Source organism: Thunnus thynnus, chromosome 1 (assembly GCF_963924715.1).
Source record: "Thunnus thynnus chromosome 1, fThuThy2.1, whole genome shotgun sequence".
In the NCBI taxonomy this organism is placed as follows: Eukaryota; Metazoa; Chordata; class Actinopteri; order Scombriformes; family Scombridae; genus Thunnus; species Thunnus thynnus.
In genome coordinates, this window is record NC_089517.1 from 2,052,910 (window position 1) to 2,073,367 (window position 20,458).

The 20,458-nt window shown below is 38.4% G+C and overlaps 1 protein-coding gene and 1 long non-coding RNA gene across 12 annotated transcripts in view; one reads left to right on the top strand and one right to left on the bottom strand.

Moving 5' to 3' along the window:
* Positions 1–20,458, bottom strand: part of LOC137182671 (up-regulator of cell proliferation-like) — a 35,584-nt gene that overhangs the window by 12,750 nt on the left and 2,376 nt on the right. For 3 of the 11 annotated variants that reach the window (XM_067589504.1, XM_067589073.1, XM_067589246.1), the window contains exons 2-11: positions 19,960–20,110; positions 19,763–19,859; positions 19,540–19,637; positions 19,192–19,275; positions 19,014–19,081; positions 18,818–18,904; positions 18,198–18,252; positions 17,805–18,017; positions 17,616–17,694; positions 15,328–15,393 (exon numbers count right to left, since the gene is read on the bottom strand). In XM_067589504.1, coding sequence (XP_067445605.1) covers positions 15,328–15,393; positions 17,616–17,694; positions 17,805–18,017; positions 18,198–18,252; positions 18,818–18,904; positions 19,014–19,081; positions 19,192–19,275; positions 19,540–19,637; positions 19,763–19,859; positions 19,960–20,079 — 967 coding nt within the window. In that variant the 5' untranslated portion in view covers positions 20,080–20,110. Of the gene's footprint in view, positions 1–113; positions 201–309; positions 378–487; positions 572–838; positions 937–1,061; positions 1,159–1,258; positions 1,405–4,992; positions 5,236–14,112; positions 14,181–14,283; positions 14,363–15,327; positions 15,394–17,615; positions 17,704–17,804; positions 18,018–18,197; positions 18,253–18,817; positions 18,905–19,013; positions 19,082–19,191; positions 19,276–19,539; positions 19,638–19,762; positions 19,860–19,959; positions 20,111–20,458 lie in introns of those variants that run through there. The other 8 variants (XM_067589679.1, XM_067589756.1, XM_067589589.1 and 5 more) reach the window with 6 other exon arrangements.
* LOC137189052 (uncharacterized) lies at positions 5,809–8,362 on the top strand. Its single transcript, XR_010929579.1, has 3 exons — positions 5,809–6,629; positions 6,722–6,842; positions 8,042–8,362. It is a non-coding gene; the product is annotated as an uncharacterized lncRNA (long non-coding RNA).

Genomic DNA, 20,458 nt, shown 5'->3' on the forward strand with positions numbered 1-20,458 from the left:
CTGCATGACTCACAGTCAGTTCAGTGGGGAGAGAACTTGTCTGCTGGATTACTATTAAATGTTAATTTACACCATAAATGAGACAAACACAACGTAGAGCATCATGTTATTACCTTTTGTTGTTGTATGGTTTGTTTTCACAGATCTCTGGTGAAAGGTAATATAGTGTTCCTATGCGTGTTGATGCCAGTTTTTCAGTGCTGCAAATAAGAAGAGAATAGAAAGCAGACTGTATTATGCTTTACTATTTCCATTTTAATCTTGGCTTCATAGAGATCTACAGATTCATTCAGATCACATTTTACAAACCTGTTCAGCACCCTTGAAACTCCAAAGTCCCCGAGCTGTACAGTCCCATCTTTTGTCAAAAATATGTTCTATGCAGACATCATGAAAAGACATGTAATGTCATTATCATGAGTTTATACAATACAAATGAAAGATGCATCATCACTGAGGAAACATCATGTGGTGCATGAAGCAGTACCTGTGGTTTAATGTCCCTGTGGAGGATTTTTCTATCATGGATGTGCTTTAGTGCCAGACAAATCTGCACAAACCAGTCCAGGATCTAAGAAAGGCAGAGGAACGTAAAGATACACTTAAGAGTATCAACTTGCACTATAGACATCATTTGTAATTCTAATGACCGATAAAGCGAGGGAAATAATATTAAAAACATTAAAAAGAGTCTAAATACATGTTAAAGACATATACAGTGAAGTGGAATAGTGAGTGTTATATGATGAATTCTATCCACATGTTGAACAGTTTCACCCTAAAGATTATCAGGTTTATCCTCAACATTCATGGTTGTCTTGAAGAGTTAGTAGCTTACTTGTTCTTCTGAGAAAAGTTCTCCTTTCTGAGATCTGATCTTCTCTAAGAGGTCTCCTCCCTCACAGTAGTCCATCACAATACACAGACAGTCCTTCACTAAAAAGATTTTTATACAGCATAAGGAACATGCATGAAAACACGTGTATGCATCAGGATATTATTGCTGTAGATGATCTCTGTGATTCTTTGAGGTTACAGCTAAGATCTTGGATCATTTATACCTTCAAAAGACTCTTTATACTGGACAATGTTGGGATGACTCATGTTGGCGAGGACTTCAACTTCTTTTTGAGCTTCCTGCCTCTCCTCAGGTGACATCTGTCAAAGTGAGAGGGACAGATAATGTGAAAGAGCAACGTAGTAAAGAGGAGCTCAAATCAACACTGATACTGTGGAATATTATGCAAAAGGTTCTTACTCCAGATATGCCAAATATCTCCTTGATGACATATTGGTTTCCATCCTCTTTGGATTTGACAAGGTTGGCCGTTCCAAATCCACCTTTCCCAATTCTCTCCACCAGTTTGTACTTCTCCATGTTAGTGGAATGACTGCCACCTCATGCTGCAGAGAGACAAACACAGCTGATTAAACAAATGCACTGAATTAACTACAGTAAAGTTACAATGAATAACAAACTCTGAGTTACATATATAAAGCTGCACTAATCAATACTTCTATTTTAACAGTGAATCAAATCACTCTGTGCGATGTGAAAAGGGTCATTTATCATACAGGGGACATATTAATACTTTTTGTGATTTTCTGTTATTTTTACTCTGTTATAGTGTCTGATGTCTATATTAAATATAGTTAAAGGTCCAAAACATGAGGAGTAAGGTACTGTATGTCCACATGTGTCCTGACCTTTGACATGAAACATGTATTTTCAACATGAAGCTGTTATGTATATGACCAGCATCCATATCGGCAGACTACCCTCCATCAGGCCATGGATGAAACATGTTATGACAACTTTGTATTTGCTGTTGTGTGACTGATGTTTGGTCTGAATGAATAAGAAGGAGACCTGCAGAGGTTGGAGACCTAAAACTCTGGAGTATCTGTCTCTACTGTCAATAATCTGATGAGTATTTGATGGTTATTTTGTTCCACTTTGAAAACAAAACTACTGTGAAACTATCAGCATCCCTCTCTCTCATTCTCTCTCTAGCTCGCTCGCCCACCATTCTCTCTTCTCTCAGTTACTGCTCATCATATTTCAGTGTTTTGGTTTATCCCCTGTAGTTTCAGGCTACAACACTCCTGATAAATAAATAAACAAATAAAATCACTATATTTTGCTATTTCAGGTACTATAATTGCCTCCATGATCAGTGTGTCACAGCCAGTGCTGCTGCTGCAGCTGATCACTGTGCTGGTAAACGGGTCAAACTACAATAACTAACTTGTTTTTAACACACCAGCAAGCTGCTGCTCCTTTCACCTCATGCAGTGTCTTTGTCTCACGTCTGTCACTACACATCAATCTTCATATGAGGCCTCACAGTTTGAAAACATCTGGTAAAGTGTAAAGTTTGATTTACTTTTTGTGTATTTTATGATTGTAGTATTAAAGGTCATTCCTTACTGTATTTTCAGTGATTAAATTAAAATGATCAAAGTATCCATTAATGTATGTTGGTGTGTTGTACACAAAGCTTTTAGCAGATGCAAAACAGAAACAGTCCAGAACCCAACAGTAAACATTTGACACTGATATAAAACAGAGAAAAGCAGCATCATAACTACAGAGAAACTTTGACATTGTTGTTTGATAAATTATCAAAGTTGTTGTTGACAATTAATTAATTCTGGCGACTGACTAATTATTTAATCAATAATAATAATAACGTTTATAGTACTAGGAACACATCTCTGCATGTTCATCCTCATTGAGAAACATTTACCAGTAAACCAACTCTATAAATAGAGAAGGATGTGTAATAATCTGAGAGAATGTGAGACAAACTAACAAACATGATGTTGTCTTAATTTCTTCACCTCGGCTCATGGATACATTCTGTCCTAAAACAAGAGTCAACACTGTATTGTTTCAGGTTTCTCTACCAGTCCAGTGACCTGATTGTAATTATTTCTCTTCTCCTCCCACTAAATCTTTGTACTTACTGTTTCTTTACATAAAGTTGACTCAAGATAATGTTAAATCATTGAGAGATAGTTATGATGTAAAAGGATTACAGTCAAAATATAAGAACTGGAATCAGAAACTTTCCAACTCAGCAGATGTCATGTTGAGAATCTTAAGGGTTTGTCGACCTCAACACACCTTGAAACCATAAATGATAAGTTCTCCAAATATTCCTAAAACAATATCTCTGCTCATCTGAATGTGTGACAGTGAGTCAGAGGACAGTTTTCCATGTTTACATCTGTCTCACTGCTCGTATATTTATTAACAATACTTACAAACAAACATCTCTCACTACATCTCATAATACTTTTCAGTTATATACATTTTTCTTTTAGCATGCATTGTGAACCATCTTTATACTTGTTTTAATTAATGTAGAAGCAAACAACAACACGTTAAAATGTCTGAAGTTCAATAATACAGCAACAAGTAAGAAATTGTTGTTATATTTGTTCTTACAGCTGTAGTGAAGAACACTGCTGATTGCAATGGTTTTCAGTATGCAGTAAGTGTATTTTTTTCTAATTTTATAAAACTGTTTTAGTAGAGTACTACTCAGTAGTTTGCTCAGTCACACCCCCTTTAGATTGTTCCATTGCCTTTGGGTCAGTACAGTCTGAGCTGCCAGCAACAACTGCATCAGTCCAGTGATCATTCTCCAACCTGAAGGTGATCAAGACCCAGTTTAGAAACAGATGTGGAGAAAGAAGGTTCTCAGATCTTCTATTGTTCATTGAGAGAAACATCACAACTGACCATAACGAGGTCATTAACATTAACAAACTCATGGCCAAAAGAATTCTCCTTTGATTTCACCAATCTAGCGGCTGAAAACAGCTAATTGTCAAAATGTTAATAGTTCCATGTTTTTATACAGATGTGTCTGAGAAATAAATATTTAAAACGTTATCTATTCCCTGTGTTTATTACAGAGATGTTTGCAAAATTAATGTTTAAAAAACAATCTTTTTAATACAGAGGTGTTGTTTTTCTTATATTCTGAATCACCCTATAAAATGTTCATCTTCATTGGAGATGTAGCTTTTTTACTAAACATGCATCATTGCTCTCTGCTGAAGGGTGTCCTTTATATTTTTTCGCCCCTCAGACAGCCTGAGTTCACCACTGATCTCTACACTTGTTAATCTTGTACAGTGTCATGGGAGGCTGGAGTCTGTCTACCATGCAGTAACAGGAAGGGAATATGATACACGCTGCATCATGAACAGAAGGCAGGTTACACCCACCCACCCACACACACACACACACACACACACACACACACACACACACACACACACACAAACATCCACATTCACACTCACATTAACACCGACAGGCTGTAGCAAATTCACTGACATGTTGGACTGTAGGAGAAAACTGGAATGGTTTTACATTATTATCCAACTCACAACAATCATTTATCCTAGTCAGCCTTTAAATATCAAGGGTTTGAAATGTATGACTGATAAGTTGTGTCCTTCAAATAAAAAACACCAGCAATATGTATTTTTAAAGCGCTTTAGTAAATATGAGCAAAAATAGAATACAATTTATAGGCCTACCGATTTGTCGTGCGTTCTTTGGGGGAAAACTGCATTAAATTACAACACCGCCCAGCGCGCCTCTCAGCCTATAAAAATAGCATCGCAATTTTCCTTTATGATTAAAATTTGTCCGCAGTACCAGACTATACATGTACTATCATCTGTATATAGAGACCGAATGAATGCACATAAATCACTGAAATCACCGCATTAACGATAATAATGTTTTCTTTAGTGTGTATATCATCAATTATTCGTTGCCCTGCCCAGGTCTGGTGATGTAGGCCTCGGCCTAGTATAGACACTGATACCATGTGAATAAAAGCAGTTAAACTAATCAACATCTGATCATCTGAGAAAAAATACAAATAGTTCAACATTGTTCAACTTGTTTTTCTCCCATCAGGCACATAACAGAAAAATCACTGACAAAACAAAAGTATAACCCACCTTTGTAGAAGAGACTCCTCCATGTTAAAAATACATTCTTGTATCCAGGAGTTGGTTTCAGTCATGCAGTAATCAGTTGTTCAGGCGTCTATCTGACCTGATAAAACGCAGCATTTCCCTTCATATGCCGAGGCGGTCCGCCATTACAGGTCCCTTTTCTCTACTGGTGAAAACACTTTCACTTTCACTTTTGGCTTGAACATAAGCGGCTGTTTGCTGTTTAAGAGGGAGGGGTGTGGTGCAAAACTGAGGAGACATGTCAAATATTTTTTAAGCACTGTGGAGGGACTTATGTTTTTATTTTGGCTTAGAGGAGGGACATACAACTTTAAATGGTTAATACTTTTTTCCTCTTAAAATACGTGTTTTACCGTTTTATCATGTCAGGACTCACAAATCGACTCTGAGGAAATAAACCACTAAAACCTGCTTATTCAGTTTGTGTTGGAACATGAAGGGTTGAATGAAAAAAGTCTCTTTTATCAGACTTTTGCACCTCCACAGTTACTGGGAGGAAAATGCTGCTTTCAGCTCTGTTTTGTTTTGTGATTATTATATTTTATGGCACACAGTGCGTTTCTTAATAAATATTGTAATGATAATTTTTTTGAGGGAAGACCCCCAACCTGGATAATAGACAGGGGGTCGCTGGCCTAAAACAGGTTGAGAACCACAGTATTAAAGCAAGGAAATCTCTCTGTGTGCGTCCTTCGCGCATCTCTTTAACTGTCCATCATATCGACTCCACACGGGTGCATGGCTGGTAAAAAAAAAAAAGGAGTACCATGTCGAATTTGGTGCAACTTGGACACGTGGCATGATAAATATGAATAAATTTAAACTCTGAATAAACAAGCCATCAGTCCTGGGCTCTGCCACTGCAGGTCACGATCAGAGCTCTACATTCCTGCCATGAGGGAGAGGAGGAGAGGACATCTCTCTTCATCTGATAACGTCAAAAGTTCAGCTTTGTTGCAGGTCTCCCGACTCATTTTTAAAAAGACGAGAAAAAGAAAAGAGAGGGTGAACGGGCAACAGAGAGACAGCAGTGGAAAGTTTTCACTGAGAGCGAAAAGCCCGTGACGGTGGTTAAGTTCTAAATCATAAATAAACAACCATCAAACAATCAACAGTTACTTTGGAGATAGACGCTCTTTTGGTGCAATCTGGACACATGACACGTTTAATATTAACAAACTTTGAATAAGCAATCGCACCAACCTCTGGCAGGGACAGCAAGAGCAAGAAAGAAAGCAGGAACAGGGATCACTTTGTGTAGAACAGGAAATGACCAGGTTTTAGATTTTATGGAATTTTATTTGTCATGTTCATGCTCATGTCCTATCTCATGAAATACTCAGTTATGGACATACTGGTGCTATCTCAGTTCAGAACATGGAGTCCATTGTTTGGTATGCTAGCACATATATAGGAAAATATAATACACAAGTAAGGTTTTGTAGGATTTTTTTTCCTTTCTGCTGTTGTAGTGCCATCATAGTAGTAGTAGCAATAGTAGTAATAGTAGTAGCCTATATTGGAACAACTAAGGGAAGGCCTGCAGCTGTATGACCTTTCACTAATCAGTCAGCACCCAGATATCTGCCGACTTGTTTGTTCCAGAGGAAGATGTAAAAGTGAGCAGAACAATATTAACCATTTATTATTATGAACAAGACACACTTAGTTGCTATGAAATCTATGACATCTTGATTTTATCTCATCACAGGTAAATGCAGAGTTTATCATGGCATCCATTCTTCTTCGACTGAGTGACAAAGGGACTACTAGGCATCAGGTTGAGCTGGAGATGATTAACTTTATTCAGGACTTGCTTTATGAAGCTGAAAGTATATAGTTTTTGATTTCCTGCAAATAACAAATTCAGAAGTTGTCAATTTTGAGTTTTTCGGACAAAAGATTGAAGTTTATGACTGCTTGTAGTCTTCAAAAAGCCAGCTGCCACCTGTGGTTATACTGGTATTGAACAGGTTAAAGTTTTATTCTCCCTGAAAGTCTTGCTGATGGTATTAATAATAGGTATTACTTGCCAGGGTACTTTTTGTTTTAAAATCAGGAGGCAGCTCTCTGTCTTTTTTATTTATTTATTTTTTGTCTGAGCTAGGCCATAATCACAATCAGCATACATATAGGCAGTGGAGGAAGAAGTATTCAGATCTTTGAGCCAAGTAAAAGTAGCAACACCACAACGTGACAGTACTTTGTTACAAGTAAAAGTCCTGCATTCAAAATCTTCATTGAGTCAAAGTACATAAGGATCAGCATCAAAATATACTTTCAATTACAAAAGTCAAAGTAGTCGTTATGCAGAACGGCCCATTTCAGAATCATACATATGTTATTGGACTATAATTACTGATGTATTAATGTGTTCATCACTTTAATGTTACAGCTGGTAAAGGTGGAGCTAATTTAATTACTTTATAAACTGCTGGGTAGCTTAACCTATAAACCTATAAATATATCATAATATATTAGTTGATTTATAATTAGTATGAATCTAAATCTGCAAAATAACTAGTAACTAAAGCTGTCAAATGTAGTGGAGTAGAAAGTACAATATTTTCCCTTGAAATGTAGTGGACTGGAAATAGAAAGTAGTATAAAATGGAAATTCTCAAGTAATGTATCCCTAAATTATACTTAAGTACAGTTCTTGAGTAAATGTACTTAGTCACTTTCCACCACTGCATATAGATGATACATACCAGTGATCCACTTTTTCCTGAACCTGTAGTTCTTAATGAACTTTTACAAAAGCCAATCTATATCTCCATTATATGTAGAAAGACTTATTGCTAATAATAACAAACAAAGAATGCCATTCATAACCATTTTACTTGGCTGAGACAGTCAATTAGCTCCAAACCTCATGAAATTTTTTATTTTTTTATTTTTTTTTTGGATCAGCTTCTGTGGCTGAGAGCACCTCTGTCTAATCCACTTCTTTAAAGAACTGCATTGCAGTGAGGTCGAATTAAATTTAAACTGTCACATAACACTTGTTTTTTATCTATTTGCTTCATAGCTGAAGATCAGGGGGATGGAGTTGACAAAGATGGCCCACAGTCCATCACACAGGGTCACATCCCACTTCTTCCCTCAGAGAAGAAGGATGTTGCTGTTATGATCAAGTTTAACCATGACTGCAGTGCAAACATCGGGCATCACAGTGTCAGCATGCAACAAGACTATTGTGCTACCTGTAAGACATATCCTATGACCAGTTCAAAAAGGTTCTAATGGAGGCTTTTCATCTAGGCCAAGAATGTAACAATGTGTAAACAAATAGCATTAACTGCCTCTGTGGTTACACTACTACCTAATATTTACTTGATAAATGTTTAGCACCAACTGCAACTGTTTTAATACTCTATGTTCTGATTAAAGAAATGCATTTCTTAGTATTACTGTGTTCCAAGATCTTGCCATATTTGGAAAGAGGAATTATTCAAGTAAAACACTGTCATGGCAGTACTAACTTCTGTAATTTCTCTCTCTCTCTCTCTCTCTCTCTCACACGGGGCACCATTAATGTTGGGACGGGCAGTAGTGCGTTTGGTTATTAGCAATAATTAGCAATAATTCATAATTATCATAGATAATTATGAATTATGAAAATAAGATATTGTTAACCTTAATCAATAATTCGGGCACCAACTGTTGTATCTGTGAGGAACACAGTTGATTATTGGCAATAATCATCAATTATCAAGGATAATTAACTAATTATGACAATTAATAGAATTATTAATATGAATTAACAAACACGGGGCACCACCTGGAAACTGGGACGAATAACCAAACCAGGTAGTCTCATAAATGGGAGTTCACCTAGGATGTTAATATCTGAGAGATATCAACATTCAAGGATGAACAAAGAAGGGTGAATTCGAGCTCTGACTCCTTCAAATCAGCTACTTTTCACAATGTTACACACAATAATGACAGAAAAACTTCTCTTTAAAGATATAACAGTGTTTATTAAACTTAGCAAAATTAACAAAGTTAACAAATGCTTCATTCAATAAACAACTATCCTAAGATCTAATCCTACCAAACAAAACAAAAACAGCTATGTAAAGGGTTGGACACATGCAGGGGAATGCATGTGTGTGTGCGTGTGTGTGTGTGTGAGCGTGCGTGTGTGCGACAAGATGGCGACGGGGCCTGACGTGATGACGTTGCCGGTCTGCGACGCTGACGTGACTATGGGAGGAAGTCATGTCGCACGAGAACAAGATGGCAGAAATGTGGCGGTGTCTTGGTTAGACAGAAGCAAGACGGCGCTGCCTGGTGGACGGCGTCTCACACTCACCCACTTCTGTGAAAAACACACGTGTCTGATGGCGGATAAGGTAAGACAAAGTGAAGCTTTGTCCGATGTTATCTGACCATCAGATGTGCAAAAGATGTCGGTGCGTGTATGTGTGTGTGAGCGCGCATGTACGTGTTAGTCAGAAGAGAGAGGGAAGAAGGAAAGAAAGCGATCGTGAGAGGAAGAGAAGCGGTTCCTTTGTCCACAGACAGTGCGTGTACAGACGGCAGTCTGTAATGCACGTTGTCTGGTTTCAGACCGACAAAGCAACTTACTTTCTCGCTCACGATGGCACAAACACAGCAGTAGTCCCGAGCGGGACAAACACAAACAGTCTAGCGTGGTGAACACAACTAAACAGGCAGCAAACTTAAAATACTCCTAAGAGTAACAGAGAAAAATGGACGTGGCGGTCCGTCAACAGCACAAGAAAACAATAGCAAAGCTAAGAGCTAAATGCTAAACAACAGCAAGTGATGCTGATAAGAACACACAATTAACACTGCCTCTGCCCAGACTTATGCCTCTTACTTGGGTCGCTTCAGAAAGCGAGCTGGGTTTGTGTGTAATCCGTCGTTATGTCCGGCTTTGTCTTGGGCTCGGATGCAGACGGTGGCCGTTCTCGCACGGTCGGCGAAAAGCACGGCAGCTGGCTCTCGGCGGTGTGGCGGGGAGAACAGCAGAGTCGACTCGGTGAAGAAGCGTTTCTTCCGTCTCGAGGAAATTGAGGACGCTGGTTGCAGCAGCGGTCTCTCTCGGATCCGGGAATGTGTTCGGGTGAACACGGGCGAAGTCTCATCTCGTCCGGCGAGGGGAGTCTTCGATGAGGGGAAAACACGTGCGTGGGATACCCCCTTTAGTCAGCTGACTCACAGAGGAACAGGAGTTACCCCTAGCTCAGTGACATGGGAAAGGCGTGTGCTTCAGGGCACGTTCAGTTTTTAAAGGGGCGGTGATGTCATGGCTGCATCATCAGGACGCTCCGCTGTGCAGGAGCGTCTACGCCAATGAGACTGTATGTTGACTGCTCCCTGCTGAGGTGTGAAAATCGCAAAGCATCCTTTGAAATGGAGTTTGCAATGGACTCCCATTGTCTAAGCAGCATTTTTGGCGCTATTCCTTTGTCTCGGGGAAAACAAAGGAATAAAGCACCTCGTGGTCAGGCCTCACAGGTTACATGTAGGCCCTCTCTGTGTGACCTCATGGTTTGAGGCCCAACAACTCCCTGCAAAGGAAGTTGTTCTTTCTTGTAGTCTGGTATACTTCGCCCCTCAATGTTGACCATGACCTCCTCAACTGCTTTTGGTTTGTCACTTGTCTTTTCATCCACAGATGTTCAACAAGTTCAACAGCTATTTTGTGTATATTGACAATGTTCAATGTGGCTTTTTCATCTGGCAGTGAGGTCTTGATGGCTGCACAAAGTTTCTTTAAAAACTCTTGGTAATTCTAATTTTTTCTGAGTTCTCTTGACAGACATCATGTCCTCTCTAGAGTTGTCCTCCTTGTGATTAACAACCAAGAAGAGTTTGGATTTCACATCTTGAAGAGAAGTCAGAATCTTGTGCTCATTTTCTTCAACTTTGTCCAGGAACACAATGGTCGCAGTTGACACAAGAAAAAGAAAGTTGAATTGTGCGAGTGACTCACAAATGTCTCCTCTCAAATTGGCAAAGGCAACTGGTTCTGGAAATATGTCAAGATCCTCTTTGCCACGGGGAAGGTACCAGCAAACCTTGACCAAACCATTGGCAATTTTTCTTTTAAGTTCTCCTCCTTCCATATTTCTGTGTATGAAGATGTGATTCTGTTGGCCACGACTGAGAACATGATTCAAAACCTGAGACTTGGACAAACAGTTTTTTACAGTTTTTCAGCCTCACAAAGGTAAAGAATGGTAGATTTGCTGATCTTGACGACAGCTGTCATTGGTAAGCAGTATATATATTAGCATGCTTTATCCATAAGTACTCATAGTTGGGTAAACATGTGTGTGTGTGTGTGTGTGTACAGGAAGATATAACAAAGACACGAATAAAAATATAACACTGCTGTTGTCTCGTGTGTTCTGCTTTCTCATGGTACTGTGTTAGGATGGCCATGTAGCGGCTGGACTCTAAAGCAAAAGGCTTGAGGCAGAGGTTAGGTTGCAGACCAACCAGGTGTTTATTTCACCCACAGACACAGTACAACAGTCATAATTCTCCCCATAAAATACTGTGGATGACAGGCAGCATGTGATCTTGACAGCAGCAGAGCTTGATGGAAACTGGCAGCGTTTTATAGCCTGCCACTGGGTACGACCTCGACCCCTACCACAGTATAGGGAAATCTGCCCCTCCCCTAACATCAAAACTACACAAAAACAACAAATACATGAAATACATTTTATACTACACACATGTCAAATAGTTTACCTCATCTAGATTTATGCTACACATTACAATAGAATCATAGAAAACCTGAATAGGAGATTAAAGTACACTAACATCCCTACACTAATTACTACATGGTATCTCCCGGAACCTTTAAATTGGTGCTCAGGTACCCTGGAGACTCTTTTAGCCCGAATACCCTGGAGAGGAGAAAGAACAGAGGTTTGTGATCAACACAAACATGACACATTATATTATTGCACAATCAAGCCACAGTTAGCAATTTTCAATCCACCATCATTTTGGCAAAAGTTGTACCACAATGAGCTCATTATGTTGAGGTAATCAAACACTGAGTGCATATGTCTGTCTCCACAGGGCTACATTATCTACAAGACAAGTCTGCAACACATATTTTTATTATTAAATCTTTGATCAGTTATATATAAGACATGGGCCTAGATTTGGGTATGGTCGGTAGGAACATGTCCCTTCCAATATTTTTACAGATCTCAAACAATCTAGCTGTTCAAATTCCACGTAATGTTAATAGTAAGATCACTGCAGAATTGCCAGGTTTGTGTGTTTTCAGGAAAGAAGTTCGCTATTATGATCAAGAGAAAAGAGCTGAAAGAGCAGAATAAGGGTCTGAGTGGATCAAGAGTTATTATTGTATATGTGTCACTAAGACATGAACATTATTTATAAGCTAAATTCGCCATAGCTTGTCCAATTGATCTGTTTGTGACTGTCAGGCATCATTTCATTATGAAAACCCTGTCTGCAGCAGCCTGAGCAGCACAGAGACACACAGACAGGTGAGCTCTGATGTCAGAGAGAAAGATCAGCCTTAAGTTCAGGAGTTGATTGAAAAATAATACAAATATAAGTTTTTGAGATGATTTGAAGAAGTTTGAGTATCACTGTGGCTCTTTCATGAAACTCTTGAGTTGTTTCACCCAAATCCACAAACTGAAAGAAGGACAGAATTTCAGATGATGTTTGAAAACCTTCCAACAGCGAGTTACAGAGCAGCACATTACCTACAGGTTTCTATACATTTTCTTCTTGTTACATTTATTGTGACAATCTATGACGTTAATTTTAAATATTAATTTTGGTCTCAGATGAATATTTAAGTGATCCGGTTACAGGCAAGTCAGCAAATGCATATTCAGTAAAGTAAACATTTTGCAGAGTCAGGCTCTTTATGTGTGTAGTAGAGATGTGCAGAGAAGCCAGTATTTGTATTTGTATCTATATTTGTTGAGGCAGCAAAATTATTTGTATTTGTATTTACATTCAAATAAAAGTGGAAATAAGTGTAAAAATCCTGTGTTTGTTTTTGTTTTTATTACGCTTTTGATTTTAGAAAACTTAAGTGTTAAAGTAAGTGTTCATGAATAATCAATATTATGAAGGAGGTCCCCACACCGGATCTCTGACTCGAGACTCCCAAATAATAGACGACTGCGCTGACTACTGAGCTAAAGTAGCCACTATGCAGATAGACCTTTACGTATTTATACACCCATAACACAGAGACAGCACAGCGTGTAATGTGTAAGGAAGAACTTCAGAGGCGATTCTTGCTTTGCACTTCTCACTTATTGCTTATTTTTTGCAACCTAACTTTGTGGAAAGGAGAAGGGGAACAACAGGTTATGGAGAGTCCTTTAGGAGCACTTTGCGTGTGTCAGTAGCTCAGCTTTATCTCTGGGGAACACCCCCAACTCTGGGAGTGATGTTCAAATAAGGAAATGTGACTCCCCTCGTTGAGACCTGCTGATAGACGTAATAGCGGAGCAGAGGAGAGACACTGAGATAGCGATGTAACTGACTAGCACGCTAGTATTTGACATGTTTTTTTTTTCCTCCTGACAACAAATACTTCTTCAAATATTTGTACAAAATAAATTTTGGTAAAAAAACACTATTTATGCTTTTTCGAATAAAGTATTCGGATTCGTGTAGTGTGTAGGTGTGTGCACATCTATTTAATGGCCATCAGGGGGCGACTCCACTGGCTGCAAAAAGAAGTCCGGTTGTATGTAAGTCTATGAAAAAATAACTCTACTTCTCTCTTAATTTATTACCTCAGTAAACTGTTTCCTAATGAATTTATGGTCTCAATTGCTAGTTTCAAGTCTTCTTCAATACAGCATGATGTTCATTTTGTAAATTGTGGTCCCAATTTGGAGTAAAATTGACGATAAAGCAGTGTCACAACACAATCTGATTAAAACGTTTTTGTTCATTAAACCTGAATTTGAAATTGACCATCAAGGACTGTAAATTCAAGTGGGTGTTTGTCTGAATTTAGCTCAGCATCAACATCTATATCAACACCATCTTCATCTCCACCTGCTTCACTCTGAACTGATGCTGAAGAAAAGTGTAGCTCACCGTCAGATTGTCCATCTTTAAATACTATATTCCATTCCTTAGAATCATCACTCTTCATGGACACACAGCTGGGTACAGGAGAGGATGGTCAACACAACACAAACAGCTTTGAGTGTAAATAATGATGGTTGGATGATTTGGGTCATGGACAGTTAAAGATCCTCATCTCACCTTTGAGCTTTTGTCTTGGTGTCATGTTTCCCACACAGAGCGGTTCTAGAGGGAGTGTTTCCCTCCTCGCAGCCGACACCTTCACACAAACACAACAACATGCTGTCAGAGCTGCACTCACTCATTTCAACAACACTGAGAATGTTAACTTAGAAAACGCTCATCTGCTTCACTCACATCCAGTTGGATAATTGAGGAAGACCATGTTATAAGAAAGATGATTTCATATTAAATATCCTCAGCCACATATATTTAGAAATCAAAAAAATAAATGAGCAACTTTCCATTTTACAATCACAGGCTATAAAACACCTTTTCTTTAGAGAGATAGTGGTGTTTGGATTTGGATTGTGGCGGCGGAGCCATTATTGTGAAACAATTTTGCACTGTGGACCAATGTTGCTATTACACATTTTGATGTGAGACTGGGTTGGTTGTTGAAAAGCACCATCCATACACTGGAATGTAAAGGGAGACAACAATGTTTTAGCTTTAGACGTTTTTTATATTTGTTACTCAAAAGCATAGCGAGTCACTCAAGTCACCTTTACCATGAAGCCTAGTGAGCTACAGTATGGAACCAGGGGCAGGATGCTTGACTAGTCACACAACTAAAAAAAATGTTTTTTTTAATCAATGTTTGGACATCAGTTGGCAAACGATTTGTTTACATTTCCAAAGAATGTGTTTGAGGTCTTAATTTATTCATTTCTCCCTCATCGTCCACCTCCTGATCTGACCACACAGGTGATGAATGTGTGGGTGGAGGCCAACAGTCTCTACAGCTCTAAATCGCTCTACAGCTTCATAAAGGTCTCATATTTACTAAACCACAAACACTGTAAAGCAATCCAATCAAATTTGAATGTTTTCAACAAATCCCCTCTCTAACTGTACTCCGCCTATATATTCTGTTTCCCTCAGAAATACATCACATTATGAAAGATAACTGTGATTTTACTGTGACATTAAAGCCCACTACAGACCACTACAACAAGTGGGAAATGTATCTCGCTATAGGTTTGACTAAAACACATAACTTACCAGCACTGTGAGCTTCTTGGGTTACATAACCAGATTCTGCACCAGCAGTAGAGGTGGTTGATGCACCTGCAGTGAAATTAAGAAATTTATTTAACATTGATTTGAATTTTAAAATGCAGGATGCTACTGTTTTTATACACATCAACAGGGAGAGCTGTGTTTACTGGAACCTGTGATCTTTTTCCAATCATGTATATTAATAGTGCTCTTAGAAAGGGGACGAATGGATTTAAGTTATTAATGTTAGCCTTTTAGTGCAGGGAGGAATAGTACAAGCAGAAACAGCCACAGTGATGATGATGTTTACCTCATTATTTGAAATGATGGCTTACTTTTAATATGAACATCCAACATTGTAACATTATATATATGACTGAAAATAAGGAAAAGCATAACAGGTCCCGTTTAAATGATAATGATAGATGAAGGCTTAAACTGAAGAAGACCCTTTTACCATTAAATTGTTTAACTTTAATCATTGACTTTTATAATTTCCATGTATATTAGGGTGCAGTAAACATACAGATATCTTCATCACATCTTATTTTAATAATAACAACAATGACAATAATAATAACAATAATGATAATAATGATAATAATAATAATAATAATGATAAGAGTTCTGCAAATCTCCAGAGACCATCAGCTGCTTGCGTGTAAGCTGGAGCTCGGCTACAAACAGCGATGGAGACCCTGTCAGCTCTGCCAGTCAGAGCAACACTGTGGCATGTAAGGTCACAGTGACACAAGAGATGTACAGTGAGCTTATATTCTCGTATCGCTCTTAGTGGCAGGTGCACCAGTCAGAGAAGCGCCAAGAAATCCAAAACTATCCAACTGATTTCATTCCAATTATTTTTCAGCTATTCAAAAGCCTTTCATTCATTCATCGGCAACTTATAAGTGTGTAATTAATATGTATTAGTATTATTACACTCTTTGTTACAAAGGCAGAAATACAAAATAGCACAGCTAAGGCTAATGTAAGAGGCTGATGCTCTCCTGTGGTTTAGTGCAGATTATCTCAAGATATACAGTGCTGCTTGAAAGTTTGTGAACGCTTCAGAATTTTCTTTATTTCTGCAAAAAATGACTTAAAACGTGATCAGATATTTACACAAGTCCTAAAACTAGATAAAGTGAATCCAATTAAACAAATGAGACAAAAAACAAAAACTTTTTCATTTATTGATTGAGGAAAATTATCCGATCTTACATATTTGTGTGAGGCAAAAGTATGTGAACTCCGAACCAAACTCCAAAAAACCAAACCAAACGTCTCCAGTAACTGTTTATCAGCTCTGCATATCAGCTTGGAGGAATTTTAGCTCATTCCTCCTTACAAAACAGTCTCAACTAAGGGATGTTGGTGGGCTTCTTTGCATGAACTACATGCTTCAGGTCCTTCCACAGCATTTCTATAGGATTAAGGTCAGGACTTTGACTCAGCCGTTCCAAAACATTATCTTTCTTCTGCTCTAATCATTCTTTGGTAGAACGACTTGTGTGTTTTGTGTCGTTGTCTTATTGCATGACCCACGTTCTGTTGAGCTTCAGTTCACAGACATTTTCCTGCAGAATTTGCTGGTACGACTCAGAACTCACAGCTCCTTAAATGGTTTCAAGCTGTCCTGGTTCAGAAACAGTAAAGCAGCCCAAACCATGATACTACCACCACCTTGTTATACACATGGGATAAGGTAATTATTCTGGAATGCAGTGTTTGCTCATCTCCAAACATAATGTTTCTCATTCAAGCCAAAATGTTTGAGTATGGTCTCATCCATCCACAGAACATTGTTCCAATCACCTTCTAGCTTATCCACGTGGTCTTGAGCGAACTGTAGATGGCAGCAATGTTCTGTTTGGAGAGAAGTGGCTTTTTTTCTTTCAACTCTGCCATGCACACCACTGATGTTCAATGTTCTCCTGATAGAGGACTCATGAACATTGACTGTAGCCACTACAAGAGAGGCCTTTCCTAGACGTTTCAAACCGAGAGATTGAAACATCTATCTCTAATTTCTCCTTGAAAATGAATTGATAATCCTGGAGGTTCACATACGTTTGCCAGACACAAATATGTAACAATAAATAAATGAACAAGTCTAAGGTTTTTGTCTCATTTTTTTAAACTGATGTCTCTATATCTAGTTTTAGGACTTGAATGGAAATCTGAACACGTTTTAAATCATATTTATGCAGAAATAGAACTAATTCTAAAGGGTTAACAAACTTTAAGCAGCATTGTAGGTATTGTAAAATGGAGCCTATAGGCTTACATACCTTTATATTCTTGCCTCTCCTTTTTTCTTTTTTCATGCTCAGACACAAGTGTTCCTTTTTTGTCAGACATCATAAGAGTCTGACAAACCTGTGACAAGTGACAATGCAAACACTGAGTAGAGAATAAATGTTTTATAACTGAACACAGTCCGCTTTATATAGATTCAGGTTGTATCAAAGATAACTAACTGTGCTCTCCACCTGTGGTGTGAGGAACCTCTGTATCCTACAGGAGAGGAAAGGTTCTTCCAGTATGCTGCTGACTGAGGGCCTCTCTGTGGGGTTGTATTTCAACAGCTGTGCCGAGAGAGAACGCAGTTCTTGGGAGTAGTGATCAGACACAGGAGGGTATGAGTCATTGATGATCTTCAGAAGTATGTCCTTCATACTGCCAGCCTCAAACTGAGAGGAAACACATTTAGTACACAGTTATAACCACTGTAGAAAAAATGAAGATGACCCATTCTTGTTTGTCAACTATTAAGCAGAGAAGAGATCTAAATGTATGTGAGAGATCATTACATGTGTACGATATATTAAATCTACACGAATTACTAAACAGCTCACACACAGAATACTTACTGCACGCTTAAGAGTGCACATTTCATACAGGACACAGCCGAGGGACCAAATATCACTGCAGAGGAGAGAAAGTCAGAGGAGAGAACAAACAAATAGACAAACTGGGATCAGTTCTGAGGGTAGATTTACATTTATTCAATAACAGTCACTTGCAATCTGGAGAAAAAAAGGACTTAATTGCTGAGAAAACTATGAATTGAACATTGAGACTGAGGTTTAAGTTTATTGACAACACTCCAATATATTTTAAAACAAAACAAATCAGACTTTATCAGTTATTGAACGATTAAGTCCTAGACTTATTTCCATTGTTGTCCCTGAGATTCTGCTTAATTTACTTCACTCATTTCACTAAAGTAGATCAGGTTACATGCATACATAAAACAGTTTAGGAGGAAATCAATACTACAGTAACTTCCTGTTGTAGATATAAACAAACAGGTTCGTTCGCTCAATAAAGAGGAGACATGATACCTTCACATCTCCCAGAAACCTTCACCTAATCCTGCATGACTCACAGTCAGTTCAGTGGGGAGAGAACTTGTCTGCTGGATTACTATTAAATATAATAATTTACACCACAAATGAGACAAACACAACGTAGAGCATCATGTTAGTACCTTTTGTTGTCATATGGTTTGTTTTCGCAGATCTCTGGTGAAAGGTAATATAGTGTTCCTATGACTGTTGTTGCTAGTTCTAAAGTGCTGGAAATGAGAAAAGAATAGAAAGCAGACTGTATTATGCTTTACTATTTCCATTTTAATCTTGGCTTCATAGAGATCTACAGATTCATTCAGATCACATTTTACAAACCTGTTCAGCACCCTTGAAACTCCAAAGTCCCCGAGCTGTACAGTCCCATCTTTTGTCAAAAATATGTTCTATGCAGACATCATGAAAAGACATGTAATGTCATTATCATGAGTTTATACAATACAAATGAAAGATGCATCATCACTGAGGCAAGATCATGTGGTGCATGAAGCAATACCTGTGGTTTAATGTCCCTGTGGAGGATTTTTCTATCATGGATGTGCTTTAGTGCCAGACAAATCTGCACAAACCAGTCCAGGATCTAAGAAAGGCAGAGGAACGTAAAGCCACACTTAAGAGTATCAACTTGCACTATAGACATAATCTGTAATTCTAATGAATGAAAAACCCAACCAGATAATATAAAAACATTAAAGAGTCTAAATACATGTTAAAGACATATACAGTGAAGTGGAATAGTGAGTGTTATATGATGAATTCTATCCACATGTTGAACAGTTTCACCCTAAAGATTATCAGGTTTATCCTCAACATTCATGATTGTCTTGAAGAGTTAGTGGCTTACTTGTTCTTCTGAGAAAAGTTCTCCTTTCTGAGATTTGATCTTCTCTAAGAGGTCTCCTCCCTCACAGTAGTCCATCACAATACACAGATGGCCCTTCACTAAAAAGATTTTTATACAGCATAAGGAACATGCATGAAAACACGTGTATGCATCAGGATATCATTGCAGTAGATGACCTCTGAGATTCTTTGAGGTTACAGCTAAGATCTTGGATCATTTATACCTTCAAAAGACTCTTTATACTTGACAATGTTGGGATGACTCATGTTGGCGAGGACTTCAACTTCTTTTTGAGCTTTCTGCCTCTCTTCAGGTGACATCTGTCAAAGTGAGAGGGACAGATAATGTGAAAGAGCAACGTAGTAAAGAGGAGCTCAAATCAACACTGATACTGTGGAATATTATGCAAAGGGTTCTTACTCCAGATATGCCATGTATCTCCTTGATGACATATTGGTGTCCATCCTCTTTGGATTTGACAAGGATGGCTTTTCCAAATCCACCTTTCCCAATATTCGTCACCTCTTCATACTTCTCCATGTTAGTGGAATGACTGCCACCTCATGCTGCTCTGCAGAGATGAAGGAGCATATTGTGAAGCTACGCTCGAGCTGATCAGGCTTTGATAGCAAGATCTTAAAATATTGTAAAAACATAATTTAATACACTGCTATTAACTTCAATTGTTTGGACTGTGTGTCATCCTGTAACCTATCTATCTTTGGGTTGGCTAGAGTTAAGAATGTCACAAAGATGGTTCACTTTTAACTGGTGTAGATAACCCCAGTATCCTGGGCTACACTGCCAACCAGCTCCAGAGTGGGTTCAGTTTGGAGAAACAGATTGTGGTGAGCTGGGTCATGTTAGCACAGGAACCATCAAACTACTTTTACAGCTAACTTTGTTTGTCGCAACAGCA